This window comes from Parasteatoda tepidariorum, chromosome 11 (assembly GCF_982258835.1).
Source record: "Parasteatoda tepidariorum strain Cologne lab strain chromosome 11, Ptep-v5.0, whole genome shotgun sequence".
NCBI classification, from domain to species: Eukaryota; Metazoa; Arthropoda; class Arachnida; order Araneae; family Theridiidae; genus Parasteatoda; species Parasteatoda tepidariorum.
The window spans coordinates 79,997,197-80,015,775 of NC_141765.1; the positions used below are offsets into that span (position 1 = coordinate 79,997,197).

An 18,579-nucleotide genomic window follows, 5' to 3' on the forward strand; every position below is an offset into this window, starting at 1 on the left:
AGCTATTCAGGGTGATATATTTTTTTTCTTTTTTTTTGCGGACTGAACACTAGCCAATCTAAAACTAAATAGACAAAATTAATTGTTTTAATTAGGAGTCTAGCACTTAATATCCAATGCATCATTAAAACCTGACTTTACTTTAGTGTGGTAAAGAAATTGAGAATATAATCATCTTGTGGCATTAGTTGATTCATAAGATAATGATTTGATGTTGTACTCTAACCAGTTTAAAACTAAATGAACGGAACTAAAATATATATGTTATCTTAGTGTGTATCTTAGTGTAACTAATAAAACTTAGTGTAATTTCTCAAAAATTTTCGTTATAAAAGGATAAACACGTGGCAAAAGATTATACTATCTAATTAAAAGACAGCATCAACAATTAATGCCTTGCACCGATTTCTAAAAATAGGGAGACTAATGGTAAATACATGCAATAGTTTGGGGATTATTTCATTGCAGTTCTCCATGCCCCCCCCCTTTTCAAATTTTGTATGAGAAAATAGAAGCATATTGAACTGTTTTTCATTTTCAGTTTTTGTAACAATATTTCATGGTAAAAAATGAGTGATTATTAATTACCAAGAAAAAAAAGATATTTGATTTATTACCAATTCATTCCATCTAAATTTTTTATAATATTAATATGATTTATCAGGTCATCAAGAAAACGTCTAGTAACTTTTTTGAAAGGTTACACTTTTAACCTGTCTAAACAAATTATTGTAAATATTAAAAATAACCTTTTTTTCTTTTTTGAAAATTGATTTTGTAGAAATGGAATGGTCAGAAATTCGTTCTACACTGTAAAAAATCTCGGTAAATCCTTAAGCAGTATTTGGTGCATAGTTTCTTATTATCCCAAACTTTAGTTAAATGAAAGACCATTTTATTTCAGTTACACCATAAATTGTGAAGTATGATCGAGAAATATTTCTACGGTGCAACTGACTGCACCAAAATTTGGTAGAAGAATTAAAACTTTGACGGTGACTGTAAACTAAACGATATTTGTTTACGACGCTATGTTTTCCTTACAACTCGAACTCGGTGTATCGGGACGACTCATGCATGTTGCTTCCCCTTATTTAGTTAGGTAAATGGTTTATTTGCATGAATGAAAGTTCATTTCTTTTATGCTGCCTTTTGAAATTTGGTTGGTAGTATAAATGGTTAGAGGTATGTCATAAAATAACTGTTGTTGTTGCTTATCCCCTTGGTCTAGAGCCCTAGACCAAGTCCAGAAGATCATGTCGCATCAGCAAGTCATGGACAGTCTCACCATCACTCATCAGTTGCCTCACAGAGGCAACAATGCAATCCAAAAGATGAGAAGCGATGGACAAGCAATGACAATAGGCATAAGTCTTTTCTTTCACTCTGAAGGACAAACACTTTATATGGCCGGTCCTAAGTCTTGACGAAGCTGTTTGAGCAAATCTAGGACAAGTGCACTGCAGGGATAATCCGGGGCATTTGGCGGCATACCAATCTTGATCTGATGGGTGCTTCCACGCTGAATTTACCCTAGCTAACTTCAGGGAGTGAACCTCAGACACTAGTAGTTTAGAGGAAGGGGGAGTAGCAAGTTCACTCCCTTCCTTGGCAAGCCGATCTGCAATCTCATTCCCATAAATACCCACATGGGAGGGGATCTACTGCAAGTGCACCGATCTGATCTGAGACAAAGTAGTCAATTTGATAACGATTTCCTGTCCCAAATTTCCCAAGCTACTTGGCCAGTTCTTCAAATATTAAATTGAACTCTTGCTATCTGTTAATATCCATATGTCAGGTACGCCAGAGTCCATGGCTATAGACTCAAGGCCTCATTTATGGCAATTAACTCTGATCGAAAGACCGAGGCATGGTCCAGGTTTCTAAGTCGGCGGTTGAGCTCTCCTTCGCCTGTTCACGTAAAAACACCACTGCTCGTTCTACCGGAATCAGACTTGCTTCCGTCCGTATAGACGACCAAGGCTCCGGGAGGGATGTTATTGATTACTTCTAGAGCCAGCTGACGTAGCAACTCCGGATGTTCAATTTGCTTGGTAGAATCGATATTTAAGTCATCTTTAAAAACTACATTAGTAAGAGAAGTATTAGGTGTCAATAGATTAAAAAGAGGGCATGACTCGACATCAATGTCAGTCAGGCCCTGTCTCTCCATCAAACTAAGAGGGCTGTCCCTTTTCAGCCACTGATTGTTTGTCCAGTTTGATAAAAATAATGCCGTTCTATATAAAGTAACTTTTTACGGTAAATAGTTTTGTTTGAAGAAACAAAACACCTACTTTTGGTGCAATCTTCTACTGATATTTCGAGTCAGTAAAAATAATAAAATATGTTAAAATTAAGCTCCATTGTATGTAGCCAGCAACTAATACTAATTTTTGAAGCAACGGGGTTCGGAATTTTTAACAGTGTACTATAAAGTTCATACGTTGAATTGCAGACTGAAAAAAACTTTAATAGTGCATTAAATTTTAGTGTTTGTTGATTGTATGATTAGTCAGACAAAGAATAATCATTAAAACACAATACAAAGAGAAATATGCATCAAAAGAAATTTATTTTTTGTTTGGCTATCAACTTTATAAATCCTGAATCATCGATCATAGTAGAAATTACAACAAACTGGACGAATTGATGTAAAAACTTGAAGGACCATATTGATAAACAGATTGACTCCTACCTTAACACGTTCACGCCGTGAAAAGTGAAAATACTGGTAGAAGAACTATCTCAATATTAGATAATATTCGGGAGGAGTTAATCTATTCTCAACAATAACAATTCACTTATCACGGCGAAGAAGCAATTCAATATAAAAATTGCATCCGTTGAAAACAATTGGTAGTTATGGATTTTTATTATTCCCGGAAAAAAGCTAAAAAATGAAATTCATTTGTTACCAGTTTTTACTCCGGTGAGCCGCCAAGATGAGAAAATCTAGCGTGACCCACCGGTGGGTCACCCCGGCTTGAACATGTTAATGCAAGCCAATACTAGACGACGCATTTCACAAAGAACTGTGGCAGAAGAATCGGAGCATTCTTTGTAATTTATCAGCCCTCTCTGACTACCATTTCTTCTCCAATTTTGGCCATTTTTTTGATAAAATGAAAACAGTTTAATTTTAAAAAAAAATGCTTTTCATTGATTCTTGTCCACCAGGGTTTAATCTCCCCATTTAAATGACAAAAGTGAATAGATAATATGGAGGCAATAAAGCAGTATCCCATCATGTGTAAGCTACAAACAGACTTCGTATTTTCCTTCTAATTATATTATTTCTTTATAATATTAATTTGCTGTTAATGCTGCTACTAATTTGAGTAAATATCTAAAATTAAAATCAAGTAAATCATTAAAGAAAAAAAATTCAGTTTCAAAATGTAAAATAATGGTATAATAAGATGGCGCATAATCTGTTCTCTTGACTTATGTGTATAGAACAGATTTCAAATGAATTGCACCAACAGATGTAAGGATATTGCATTTAAAATGAAGAAAAATGATGAATAAACACAAAATATTTTTAGTACTATAATGAATCAACTTCTTCATTGCAACACACAGAATAAAAAGGACAAGTGCTATCAAAATCTGACAAATCACTGTACACTGTTAAAAATTAAATAAATATTACTGTAAAAAATATGATATTAAATTTTACGGTAAAATGGATTTTTACGAATGCTGAGTTGAATAGGCCAGTACTTTTTAACGTAATTTTAATCAGAATTTTTTACAGTATAGGATTTAACCAGGGGATGTAAACTATTATTTTAGAGAGGAAATAGTTTTTTTTTTATCTGGATTTATTTCATTACTTTTTGAACAATTAAATTAGTTAAATATATAATAAAACAAAGCATTAGTCGATTATCACCAACACTCAAAGTATTCAATAGTTTTAAAGGGACTATTTCATGCTGTAATCTAGATAAGACAAGGAATCCAATCAAGTATATCCATAGAGCCCACCTACACTGTTAAAAATTCCAAGCCACGTTGCACCAAAAATTAGTTTTCATTTGCTGGCTACATGAAATGGAGCTCAGTTTTACCATATTTTGGTATTTTTACTAGCTCCAAATATCAGTAGAAGATTTCACCAAAAGTAGGTGTTTTGCTGAAACAAAACACCTATTTTCATTCTTTCTTTTTTTTCTTCCTTTTATAAAAGCAAAGAAAGGTTTCATCATTATTTATTATTTTTAAAGCGTTTAAATGCAGGCCAAGTTTGCTATTTACCGTAACAAAACTATTTACCATAAGTAGGTAATTTTATGACATTCCCCTAACCATTTTTATACACCCAATCAAATTTAAAAAGGCAACATAAAAGGAATGACTTCTAATTAATGCAAATAAGACATTTACCTACCTAAATGAGTTGATATTTGAAACAAATTGAATGAGTCGTCTCGATACACCAAGACGGAGTTGCAAAGAAAACAAGTTGTAAACAAATATCGTTTAGTTTATAGTCACCGTCAAAGTTTCAAGTCTTTTACCAAATTTTAGTGCAGTCAGTTGCACCGTGGAAATATTTCTCGATCATACTTCACAATTTATGGTGTAACTAAAATAAAATGATCTTTCATGAACAAAACTTTGGGATAGTGAGAAACTTTGCACCAAATACTGGTTAAAGATTTATTAAATTCTTTTTTTACAGTGTACTCCGAGAAGTTTTTTTATTCAGTGTTTGGACATTGTGTACGTGATTGAATGTGTTTCATAAAATATTTAACGATATTTTTCTTTTTTAGACAACTCATGAAAGCATCAAGAAAAGCAGAAATTCTCAAATTTTATGCATGGTACTTCGTATTTCTATCGGTTGTCTTCGTGGTGCTCAGTCAATGCAATTCTCAGGATTACTAGTCATGAATAAATTAATTGATATTTGTATAGAATATAAACTGTCTTTAGGAAATGAACAAGATGGAATTGAAAATGTCTTATCGGGATCATGCGTCACCTTACTACTAAATACCTTGAATAATGGAATTACTTTACACAAAAGACAAAAAAGAAATTGTTCTCCATACAAAAGGTAATTTCTATTGCAGTGGCGAGCATTTACTAATTATTTTGATATTGTTGCTTATTTAGAAAATGCCTCGCAATGCGCATTCCGTACGCATTTCATGAGATGTCTGTTTGAGTGAAAAATTTAAGGACAGAAAATAATTAAGATTTGTTTTCTTATTCATATAATGCTGAGCGTTCAAATGGTGAACTAATTATCTCAATTCGGATAAGCGAGATAAGACTTGCTGCACTGAGTTTTAAATACACTGTTGGAAGAAATTAAGAGAATTTGCAGACTTGGTCGATGATCTCTAGAACTACTGGACCAATTTTAATAAAATTTGATCTGTACATACATTGATACAATACAAAACAAATAACCAGTCAATAATTGTAATACACGCGCATGATCGTGAGTAACACTCGTTGGAGTCGGAAGGTATGAAATTGCCCCAGGACAAGTCAGGCAAATTGCCAAAGGAAATTAAAAACTGCCTTATTTCAAGTATGAAATCATAGGCAAGTATGAATCATATCAAGGCATGTATATCACGCTGTTTTGTTTATTCTGCAACCGCTGTTTCATACCTTCCGACTCCAACGAGTGTTACGCACGATCATACGCATGTATTACAATTGTTGAATGGTTATTTGTTTTGTATTGTATCAATGTATGTACAGATCAAATTTCGTTAAAATCGGTCGAGTTGTTTTTGAGATAATCGACCAAGTCTGCAAATTCTCTTAATTTCTTGCACCAGCGGAATACGGAAAATTTAAATGCTCTTTTTCTTGAAAAATGTTTTCTTTGTGTTTTTCTAACTATAACATCTGAAAAAACTAGAAACAAAAACTGCATAAAATTTGGACTATATGTACTCCGAAGAATTTAGATAAACATATTTTTTAGAAAATAATAAAGAAAAGAAATCTGCATTTTTTTTTACGATCAGTAAACTTGATCATCATAATATAATAAAATTTTAAAGTATGAAAAATAAAACAAGCTTTGTAAAACTAGTAAAAATAAATTAAACTTTAATAATATGATATCATTCTATTTTCGTTTAAATCAAAAATTAAAATTTCTTTGAAATCATATGCATTTTAACTCGTTTTTAAATAACTCATAGAAAATTTTTGGGTAATTTTTTTGTATATTTATTAAATTGTATAACTGTAAAAATAATTTTAAAAAACCCATTACTTTTCTCTTAAAAAAAGTATCTCAGATAGTCTTAAATTCCAAGCAAGAAGGGGCGATAACTGTTCCGATATTTTCCACCTTTTCCTGAGACGTCGATTCCGACTTATATCCGATGAAAATATTCTGAATCGTAGGAAAATATTAATATTACTAAGCAAATTTTATTTATAAATAATATATTTCTATGTTTCATGTACGATTAACAATTAAGAGAATTTTATTCAAAATTACATCTAATAATGTGACATACTAAATAAAATAAAAAATTTAAAAAATGTGTTTGTATAAAACATTAAAAATGCATAAAATCATTATAAGAAAAGAGTCACATACCTCACACGTGAATTCCAACTTATATAAGCCTTTCAATACAAGAAAATTCTTTAGAGAATATTCATAAATTAGAAATCCATGAATTAGTGAATTACAACATATATAAGCCTCTTAATACAAGAAGATTTCATAGAGAATATTCATAAAGTAGAAACCTATTACAAATGATGCATTAAATAAATTGTATATCTTTTTAATTGACTTTCCAACTTAGTTTTGGAATTTATGAATCTAAAGATAATTTACTATTTATTAATATTGATTTTTTAAAAGTTTCAGATTTTTTCTCCTTTCTTTTTGAATAATTCAATAAATTTCCAAAATTTTAAAATGTGGTAAGTTATGCTTGTGAGAAGTTACAAAAGATATAATGGTCAAAATATGCTTTACAGAAAATTTGAACAATATTTTTGTTTACTCAATTGTAAAACGTTAAGTACCCTTAACAGTGACATATATTCCAGAAATATGGATCAAAATTGACATTTTTTTTACTGTTTTATTTTGTTCTTTATATTATTATAAAAGTTAGAAAATGGTTTTTTATTGCAAAAATAAAATTTTAAATGCAATAGCATAATTTTTTACATTCACAAAAAAAAGTAATGGATTACACACACATCTTATTAAATTAGAGCAAATGAAACAAAATTTTGAAGTTAAATATAATCTTACTAGTATAATATAAAAACACAACTATATGAGTTTCAATACATAAATTTTACATATCTTTTGCAGTTTGGTATATCCCGAAACTAATTAATAAGTATTGTATTTTCAGTAAGGAATTTTGGTTGAGCCCTCAGCATTCCTGAGCCCCCCTCTCTCCTCCTCCTTCAGTTCAACCTTGACTATATCACATATAAATCACATGCATAATTTTCTTAAGTAGTAAATTAAAATTTTCCATAATGTTGATATGTGTACCCAGTCTGACCGGCGATTTGACTTTTTCCAGAAAAATTCTTTTTTGAAAAAAAAGTAGTTCCTCAATAACTTTTCAGGAATGATATACTTTACACCACTAAACAATTAATGTCGCGATTAAATCTGACAGTTCCTAGGGTTGAACAGTTTTGTTCCAACAGGCCTTCGAATCTTAATTACCCGGTCTCACCCCACTTTCCCCGGCATTTTTTTTTATTTATTAATTTGTATTCAGTCAAATAAAACAATTTTTTCAATGTATTTAATAGAGGTTTTATGTTTTTTAATAATTTTTAACAACCACATTAGAGTTGTTATTGGTTTCAAATAATTAATGACATAATGCATACTGACGGAAGAAAACTAACTTATGCCCAGAGCGCCAAAATAAATAAATGAACAGACCACCCTGAATAACTTTTGATCTAATGACCGGATCGTCACTCAATCTTAAGGGGCGACCTCGAATATGCTAATTAATTAGTGCAGACGATATTTTAAGTTACGTAATCATACACAACAACGTACTTTGCTCTAAATAAACATACCTCTTTTTCGAGGGATTCGGATTTTTGACCCCGAAATATAGGAGGTAACCGTTATCTGGGAAATATGATCGCCATAGTTTGATCAGGAGAGATCAGGATTTTGGACCCCTTAATGTCTATTTTAATTTTTGCGTATTTCGCCATACATCGAGAACTTTTAACACGAAATGAAAACTCTTTCAAAAATTATGAAACTCGTTTATCCAAAGATAATTTCATGCAAAAAATAAATTTCAATAAATATTTACTATTTTTTATTATTTTATTTAACAATAGCCGAAAGAGTTTTGAATTGTATAATGCGTACAATTTACTTCTTCATTTTAAAGTATCCAATTTTACATGGCAGAATACAAAACGTGAGAGAAATCGGTAGAATTGTTTCTGAGAAATTGAATTTTAAATATACGACTTGATTATTATAATATTTATATTTTAAAACTATATTTCAAAACTAGATTTCTCAGAAACTATTCAATCGATTTCGCTCAAATTCTGCATTTTGCAATGCAAAATTAAACACTTTAAAATGATGTAAAAAATTGTATACCTAACAATGCAAAACTTTTAATAATTTTGTAAGACTTTTTGATCATCATTAAGCATGAGGTCGTCACCCATTAGTGAAGCTCTAGTGCGAAGTTAACAACTGCCATTAGTGAAGCTCTAGTGCGAAGTTAACAACTGAAGCTAAATTAAATAAACTTTTCATTTATCTCTGACGCTAAATTAAATAAACTGAAGCTAAATTAAATAAACTTTTCAGTTAACTGACGTTGCGGTAATTCCACAACTACAATTTCTGAGATTCTGTTCCCAAACAATCTAATAGACAAGGATTTCGACAAACTGGCTTTATGAAGGTCATTTTGAGGAACTCTCGTTTGCGTTACATGGGGATGAAAACTTTCCATGTCTTACATGGAAGTCGAGTTTTCGAATGAATTTTTAATATTCGTATCCATTGCGTGCTACTCAACTCTGCTCTAGTTGATGTAGTGTTTTTAAAACGATCTTTTTTAAACGATATTTTTACTTTCGAAATAATTTAACAAAATGTTTACATACTATGCGGGTTCTGAAAAGATAAGAAAAATGTTTTTCGGAAAAGTTTCTTAAATAACAACCATTAACCATGGCCAGAAAATGAGAACTCATAAGAAATTGTTTTATAAAAAATTATGAGAAAACATTTATTTCATGTGGTTATCGTAAACTGAAATAACAGCTTATTTTCGAACTCGTCTGTTTGTATCTTGAAAAATGAAATTTTCTTGAAGATTTATGTACCATATTAATAAAACTGATCTTTTTTTTTTCATAGCTCATATAAACTATTTGAATAGTTCACTTAATGGCCACCCATAAAATACTTGAAACCTAACTTAAAATTTTTAAACTTAACACTTAAGAAATGGTCTCAATTCCATGTTTTTGCAGTCATCCTATTTTAAAATTAGTGCACTTCCACCTTATTTTTTGCTCCCAAACGGAGACGAATCAAACTAGAGAAATAAAGAAAAATACCTTCATTAGGGTATCTTAAAAATAAAAAAAAGCAAACCATTAAATCAAACAAGAATTTGAAGTATTCTGTTTTGTATAAATAGTAATTCTTTTTTTTTTAAAAACAGTTTTAAAATTGTTTTGAATAATTCCATAGATCCCGACCATGTCACTATCATTGTCTACAGATTTTAAGTGGAAGAGCATTGCTATATTGTTGTCATCTCGAGTCTGTGCAGAAAAAACTAATGGAAGAAGCAAACCTCAAAATTCTAGTCTCTGCAACTGAAGCCACTTTGGATCCAGTGAGTATTTAAAACTTGTCTAGAATTTCATTCATTTCGGTTTTTCCTTTTTAAATGCTTCAATACTAAATGAAAAGAACACAATTTTTAAACTCTACCTTGCGAGTTTTATCTTTGATGAGAACAATTGTAGCATTTAAAAATTTTTTTAAACTGTAGCGTTTTTCTGTATCAAGCAATAAGTTCTTTTACTTCTCATTTACACGAGGCCAACATCAGGCGCATGACGTCACAAGAGGAACGAAAACCTGATTTTTCGTGTCCTAGCTTGATTTCAAGTAAGCATTATCGGGTGAAGAATCAGAGTCAGGCTAACCTTGAAAAGTGGGATTCGTAACTTCAGAAATGATGTAAGTTTGATATACCTTTTTTCAGTCTTTTTTTTTCTAACAAGCTTGTGACGTCAGAAGACTGTTTGTTGGCGTCTGTTTTTAATCCTCGTGTAAATGGAGTGTTACAGGGATTAATGTATTAGTATCAGTATGGGAATGTAAAGGGGAATCGACTGATTATGTTTATTATTTTTATCAGTCAAACCCCGTTATAGTGAACATACAAGGGACCGAAATTTTGGTTCATTATAACCGGGAGTTCACTATATCCGCACTGTAAACAATTTTAACTAATTTTATCAAGCTGCTCCCTTTTATTACATATTATTTAAATAAATGATCAATAAAAAGAAATACAAAAATGATTAAAAAACAATATGTAGTTACAAAAAATGTGTTAACTTTTTATGGATTTTTAGGGAAAACATCTGGGATTTGCTGGGATTTCGTATTCGCTACGCTACCGAGAGTTTGCTAGAGCGGCAAGACTTTTTGACCCGGGAGTTTATTGATTATGTATTCAAAAATTAGATTTGTTGATTCAAAGGAAAACTTTCATTGACTTGAAACTCATCATTTTTGGCATAATAGTCCAGGGTCGGCAAAGGCTCTATTTGGAAGATTTCGCCAAGACAAGTTATTTTTTGACCTGTACTATCAGTCTTTTTCCCAGATCACTCTAAAATCTGATTCCACAGAATCAAGTCATTGTTGTTCAGGCCTCCTTCTGTTTTGGCTAGTGAAATTAGTAGTTCTTTTTTGGCTTTCGCGTGTGTGTACAAAATTTTTCTTTCCTGGATTTGTTTTGTCGATTACAACAATATCAACAGTCCAGTTTATACGTTTAATTTTTGGGGGAAAATATCGGAATCTTTAAAAGCTTTATAAACAGTTTTAGGTAAAGGCCATTTCCTTTGAAACCGTTTAGAATTTATTTTATAACCGTTGCTGAATAGCCGACCCAACTTCGGTTTTACGACTACTAATGTTCAACTCCGTAGCCTTGTAACTTTGAACCCAATCCAGAAGACAACGGAACTCCTGGATTAAGCATTAGTAGAGATTTGTCTTCGTGGAGGATTTTTTGATGAAACTAACCTGCGTTGCATGGAGAGGAAGACCACGAAAGCCTCCCACGGTTAGCCTCACGGCAAGGGGACTCTAACCCATGAACCACTGAGGATATTTCATGTGGTCGTTGCAAGCCGTATTGACCAGCCATTGGTGGGATTCGAGCCCGTTTCACCTCATTGGAAGGCTCTATCCCCTGATCCATTGCAGATCGTTTGGAATGCTAATGAGAACTTTTGTTGTAATGATTTTAACGATTTTTAGTTAGAGGCCATGTTTTTGAGCCATACAGTAGGATTGGCCTAATAAGAGTTTTATAGATTAGAATTTTTTTTTAATGATAAAATCTCAATAAAGTCCAAAAACCGTTTTTTTTTTTTGGACAACGAATTGTAATTTTGAATATTGCTTTTCGAGTTAACCAAAGTTCCAAGGTAGTTAAAACCATGCATCGTTTCAATCTCATACTGGCTTTATAACTAGTTTTTGAGAAGCGGAATGCTTCTCCGTAATTTAAAAAAATATTGAATATTTGAATAGAATAGAAGTACTAGGAAACGTATTTAATTAACACTAAACATACCAACACTTAATCAAATAACCGGACTTCATGTTTCTTGATTGAATGTGTGAAATACGGATGTTAGGAAGGAAATAAACTAAAAAAACTTTATTATAATTAATTAAAATTGTATATTGCCAATTTTTATGTATTACAAACACAAAGAATAAGAATTTTTATTTCATTGCTCAACGTTTTTTTTAGGTATACAGGGTGTTTATATTGTACATTTTTCTTCTAATTGTTATTATTTCTATAATTATTATAATTATTCTTATAATTATAAGAATATATAAGAATTATAATTATTCTTATAATTAATATTATTTCTTCTAAGAACTTGTGTCGTCTTGATTGTTTCGACATTTTTCTGGGTAAAAACTAACGATTAGTTAGAAATGTAGTAAAGCTATCAAAATAAAACATAAGCTACTTACCAAAACATTTAGTTTTTGTCACTTTTTCTTACACAAAAATGCCAATCTAAAATTTTAGGTACTTTCTTGAAGTTTGAGTTCGCAGTTATTCTGATTGAACTAACTACTCATGTCTTTGCAGAAATGCGTAACTCATTGAATGCAATACGTTGAACACGCATTACATCGTAATTTTTGATCCGATAACCTTATAAAGAAATAATTTGTTTTCCCGGTCAAACGAAGGATTGTGGTAGAAATAGGTATATGACAAGTATTATTCGAAACAAAAAAAGAATAATAGAATATAATTGTTAGTCACAAAAACGATACGATGATAATTGCATTTTCGATGCAAAAGTTCTTCATTTGAGCGGTTATGGTGTTAATCAAATATGATATTAATTAGTGATATTATTTCAGGAACTTTTGTGCCTCGCCCTTCAAGCATTAGCTATTTTATGCATGAATCCAGATTTCCATAAAGATCTCTTGGAGTGTGATTTAATTGAAAACTTGACGCAGTTAATATTACCATCTGATGAATGGTTTCATGAAGGTCAACCATTTCTTTATGCTCGTTATGTTAAACATCATGCAACAAGGATTTTAGTCTATTTAGATCAAGATAGTCATATAAGAAATAATCTTTTTCAATTATTAGGTAAGTATTTCCTTATTTTATATTTAATTGCCTTCGTGTATGTCTGTTCGGGTGGAATTTTATAATCGAACTAGCTACAGACTTCAAATTTAGCACATTCTTCAGATTTGGATGAAAATGAAGAGAAAGAAGACATACAAAGTAAAATAAAATTAAAGAAAAATTTATATTTTCGCGATTGTCTTTTGTTTGTAGATTCGATTATTTCAAATTAGTTGAAAGGTTTTGTGTACAGTGAGGGAAAAAAATTGAGATTTTGGAAGTGAGTACAAAAAAAGAAGAAAAAAAAATCAAAATAGAAAATATTTTTAAAAACCACGTTTTTGTAATGGAGAATATTAATTAAAAAATAAAAATTTGAAAAACGAAAAACGTGGGGCGCATGAAATACATAACAGTACATATACACATTTTCTTACTCATACACATGCACAGCCACATACCCATGCATATATTCCACATACACATCCACAAACATATTCCACATACCGATACAATTGCAATTACAGACATACATTCACATATTCTCATGAGCACACATACGCACACTAATATAACATTACTGTTGTGTATTTCATGCTCCCCGCGTTTTTCGTTTTTCAAATTTTTATTTTTCAGTTATTATTCTCCACTACAAAAACGTGATTTTTAAAAATATTATTTTTTATTTAGATCATCATGGACAAGAAAGTAAAATTAAAAAATACTGTTTTTGATTACTTAAGGCTACAGCGGACTCTTTATAGGTTTTTCTCAAAAAAATTAATTCATTGCTGTAACTTACAGCAATTTTTTAGCAATAATTTGCAACAAACTTTAACTTTATATTTTGATAGAAAACATAAAAAAAATATAATTTGATTCATAATTCATGGTATAACATCAAAAGTTTAAGTGAGCTGCTTACACTAAACTTTTCCTTAAATTCTATAATTATTTATTAATTATTTACATTTCCCTTCAAATTGTAGGAAAAAAATTTACACATTTACAAAAATTCACAAATTTCATAGAGAGTAGAAAAATCAAGTTTCGACAAAAAAGGAAAAAAAAGAACCTGAAAACTGTCCCTCAATGAACATTTTGGAACATTGAGCTGACTATAAAATATGTTGTGACACTCTATTTTGAAATTTTCTCTCTAGAAATTTTTTTTATTGATCTAGAGAGTGTGTCAAAAAAATTCATGGGATAGTCATCAAAATTACAGCGCATGGAATTATGTCAATTTCCAGTTAGATGCAAAATTTTTGTTTTGAAAGCGAAAGCAAAATAACACTAATATTGTCAAATGTTTAACAAATTCTTATGATTCTAATAATTAATATGTGCACCATGTTTGTGTATCGACTTTTAATAGATGACTAATATTCGTAGAATCACTTTTTTACGTACCCTCTTTATCCGATATGTGAAGTTTCTAAATAAAATTTACATAACATAGAAAAATGCTTCATGATTTCGCACTAACTGAAAAATAACTTTGCGAGAATGTGTGCGAAAATTAAATAACTTTCTGAATTGTGAGAATGTGTGTAAAAATTTTTTGAATTGGTAAAGCTAACGCTCTTTCTGTCGTATAGTGAATTCGTAGAAAACTTTACATTTAAAAACTTCATATTTTTATGGATTAAAAAACTTAATATTTTCAATTTTATTTTCTGGAAAGAAATATGATTTTAAAGAGAGAAATTAAACGCATGCTTCTCCATTCATCTAAAGAAAAAAGATTAAAAACTGATAGTATAATTATTTTATGATATTATGATTATGGCCTCTATGATAAAAATGAAGAGAGCAAAACTATATGATGAGGGATCATTGAGATAGATAATTAATATAAAGATTTGGAATTGTAAATATGTGGTTATTAATTTTTGAAGAATAATAATGAAATTCTATTATCATTCCTTTCATTCATCACGGTCTATATCATTGGTGTGTAAAAAATATTTATTGTGGGTAGAAAGTTTTCAGATTTCTACATCCATTCAGAACAGACGGTTTTTTTTTTATCAAACGTGACTTAATTTAATTTTAAAACCATCGTTGAACCGCCGACCCAATTTTTGGGACTACTAATGTTCAACTCCGTAGCCTTGTCATTTTGACCCCAATTCAGAAGACAAGGGATCAAGGGTTGGGAGAAATTTTCCTTCGTGGAGGATGGAACTAACCCGCATTTATGTGGAGAGGAAGACGATGAGAACCAACCACGGTTAACCTAACGGCAAAGGGACTCTAACCCATGATTCGTCTACCACTAAGGATATTTCACGTCAGCACTGTGGTCGGTGCAAGCCGGATGCAGATTCGTTTTCGCCAGCCATCGCTGGGGATTCGAACCCGGTTTACCACATTGGAAGGAGAATGTTCTATCCCCTGAGCCATTATGGCTCAACATAACTTTATTATTCACATTTTTCTTAGTTGAGCAAATTATTTGTATTCACAGTAAAATATTTATTATAATAACTTATATAACTGTAAAAAATTATGCACACATTTTTCTTTTTTAATTTAAAGTGAAAGCTAATATTCACTTAGTTTAAATGTAAACATATAATTTCTTTTATAATGGTCCCGCAGTGAACTAATCGTAAAGACACGGTTCCTACTGGAACTCCGAAGTAAAGCATCGTAATCGAATTAAAGGTCAGTAAGCGGGTGGATGACGACTTTGATCAGCCTGCGTAGGGACCTCGGGTGCCCGGTACCGGTCCTCTTATAACTGTTTTACCATAAAGTTCTCGACTTCACGCACAGGTATTCGAGCTGCCAAAGCAGGAGAGCCATCCCCTCTGCAAAGGATCAAAATTGCGATGGCATGTCTTCGGATCATCCTCCGGGATGTTTCCCAGACCGTTGCCAATAGCCCATTGTGCAGCTCTAGTGCGACGTACACGCCTACCTTCTTTTATAATGCGAAAAAAAATTTCGTGACTTCAATGTTCAAATTCGAGCGCTAATGTGTGAAATACGACCGGAATTTATTTTATTTCTTAAGTTGCATAATTTGAATAAAAAAATATCGTAATCGCTAACTGTCTCTCATTTGTCACGAAATATCTTTATCAATGTCAATTTATCTTTTATAGGTTCCAATAATTGTCTCTATTTTATTTATTTTGATATCATTATTATAAATTTCTATCTACGGAAGATCCTCTTGAACTAAGACATTTTAAGGAATTAATAGTTAAAAATATGTTATCTGATAGAATTAAGATGAGTGAAGCTACGGAGCCCTTGGGCAACTGAAGTGCTGTCGTTAGTAGGTTATTCCGGAGTAGAAGCTCTAATAGACTTAGAGTCGGGCTTTAATCTAAATTTGTGGAGCGAAAAGCTCCAGAATAGGATCGCATGTCGCATCCATAGCAGGAAAAGAAGCATATCGGATAAGTATTTGGTGATCTGAATTATTAAAAAGTTAGGGATGGAATACTCCCGAGTCAGTGAAAGGTAGATTACTTATAATGTTTGGAAGGAATTCCATCTAAGAAGAGGAATGGGATTATGGTCTCGGATATCAAGGAGTAAATCTTTAATAATTGGATGCCAGCTTGAGCAGAATCTTTGACTTTACTGAAAAATGAGGCATTTAATTTATTGATGTATTCGTGTTAAAATCTTTCCTAATGGCTTTATCTGGTAGATAATAGAGGAGCCTCTGTAAAGCGACTTCGGAGTTTATTTTGTATTGTTTCCACTTCTTTATTTGCGTTTGCTTAACGCATCCCCAGGCTGGGTATGCATACGTCAAGATTTGAAGCTAAATGTGATGAAGAATTTATTATTGGCCTTAACTGTAAGCTGCATACTCCTTATTTATGACTTTTTTTTTAACTTTGAGGTTCCAAGTAAGTCTATCGTTTTATGATAGTCTGCTTGGTTAACTAGTGGGATAACTTGATTAAATACTATCACATTATCCTTGATACCTCTGTTCCTCTTTTTACCACGAATCAGAGTCAGCTCTGATTTGTCTGCATTAAGTAATATTTTAGTATCGGCACACCAGGATTCCGTCATAAGGTTATAGATATTATTCACAGCAAGATTTTTGCATTTAGAGATCTGATAGCTATAGCTGTATCATCTGCATAATAGGCAATAAGATAGTTTCTTTGACTGTTGCAGGATGGGAAATCGCTTGTAAAGATTAGGTAGAGCAGTGTTTCCCAAAGTGTGGTACGCGTACCCCCAGTTTAGCGGGGGTACGTGCTCTTATGCGAAATATCTTGCAACAAACAAGAATTTCAACAAATTTTACTTAAAAACAAAGCTAGCCATGAAAATTTACGATTACGTATTTTTCTATAGGCTAATTTTTTTTCCAGATTTGACAATTAATAATTAGTGGTGTCAACAGTCAGTTGGGATTTTTAACTTTTGTGCAATTTTTTTTCTAGTAAAAAATGCATTCATTTTTTTATTGGTGGTACACAGCGTTACAAAAAATTTAGAAAGGGTACACAAAGGCCATAAGTTTGGGAAACACTGAGGTAGAGTATTGGTCTCAATATAGTACCTTGCAGGACTTCTGCATGTATATTTCTTTTATCAGAGAGGTGGTCGTTTAGGCGGATTTAAAATGTTCTAATGTTTCAGTACGAATCTATAACTTTGAATATTGAAAGGGAGGTTTTGATTAATTAATTTAGTTATGAAGGCACTATGTCAGCCTTGGTCAAAGGCTTTGGCCACGTCTAGCATGAGCAGGGCGGTGGTTTCTCTTTTGAAGATCCCATCACTAATAAAGTCGATGAGGTGTATGAGCTGTTTCGTTGTGGAGTTTCTTCCTATATCCATATTGTTCCTTTTTTATAAGGGTAAGTAAGGGTTCGAGCCTGGTAAGAATGATTTTTTCTAGCATTTTGCCTAAAGTAGGTAGGAGGCTTATGGGTCAAAAGTTCTCCGGGTGTCTAGAGTCTTTTCCTGGCTTTGGTATAAAGGTAAGTATAGGTTCGAGCCTGGTAAGGATGATTCTTTCTAGCATTTTGCCTAAAGTAGGCAAGAAGCTTCTGGGTCGAAAAATCTCCGGGTGTCTAGAGTCCTTTCCTAGCTTTGGTATGAAGGTAAGTAATTGTTCGAGCTTGGTAAGGATGATGACTTCTAGCATTTTGCCTAAAGCAGGTAGGAGGCATATGGGTTGAAAGTTCTACGGGTGTCTAGAGTCCTTTCCTGGCGTTGGAAACAGCATTATAATGGCGTTTTTCCAATTGCTAGGATAGTAGTTGTGATTTAGGCATACGTTATAAATTACTATAATGTCACTGATATAATTCATTGGAAGGTATTTTATCATTTTGTGATTAATATTGTCTTGGCCTGGGGATGTTCTGTTATTTAGTATCTTGATGATATTGCTGATCTCATCGGGATTTACTTGGTTAGTGGGATTTCGACTGCTATTGCTATTGAAATAATTGTTATAAGCTAAGTTGACTCGGTCTTCTTGTTGCTTGTTACTTGGAAAGGTATTTAAGAAAAACTGTTTTTCGATAGTATCGGCAAAGATGTTGATTTTCTCGTCATCGCTGTATACATTTTTATTGTTGTAGATAATAGGTTTTTTAATAGCTTTGGTTGATTTTAGTTATTTTGTCATTTTCCATATTGCCTGGTCACTTATATTTAGGTTGGAGACTTTATT

General features: G+C 31.8%; 1 protein-coding gene across 1 annotated transcript in view; it reads left to right on the forward strand.

The window, feature by feature from the left end:
• The window catches only part of LOC107439832 (1-phosphatidylinositol 4,5-bisphosphate phosphodiesterase epsilon-1), a 232,922-nt gene that overhangs the window by 96,226 nt on the left and 118,117 nt on the right, over positions 1 to 18,579 (forward strand). The window contains exons 6-8 of the mRNA XM_087155060.1: positions 4,788 to 5,074; positions 9,731 to 9,878; positions 12,683 to 12,923. Of these exons, the coding sequence (XP_087011186.1) occupies positions 4,788 to 5,074; positions 9,731 to 9,878; positions 12,683 to 12,923 (676 nt within the window). The remainder of the gene's footprint in view (positions 1 to 4,787; positions 5,075 to 9,730; positions 9,879 to 12,682; positions 12,924 to 18,579) is intronic.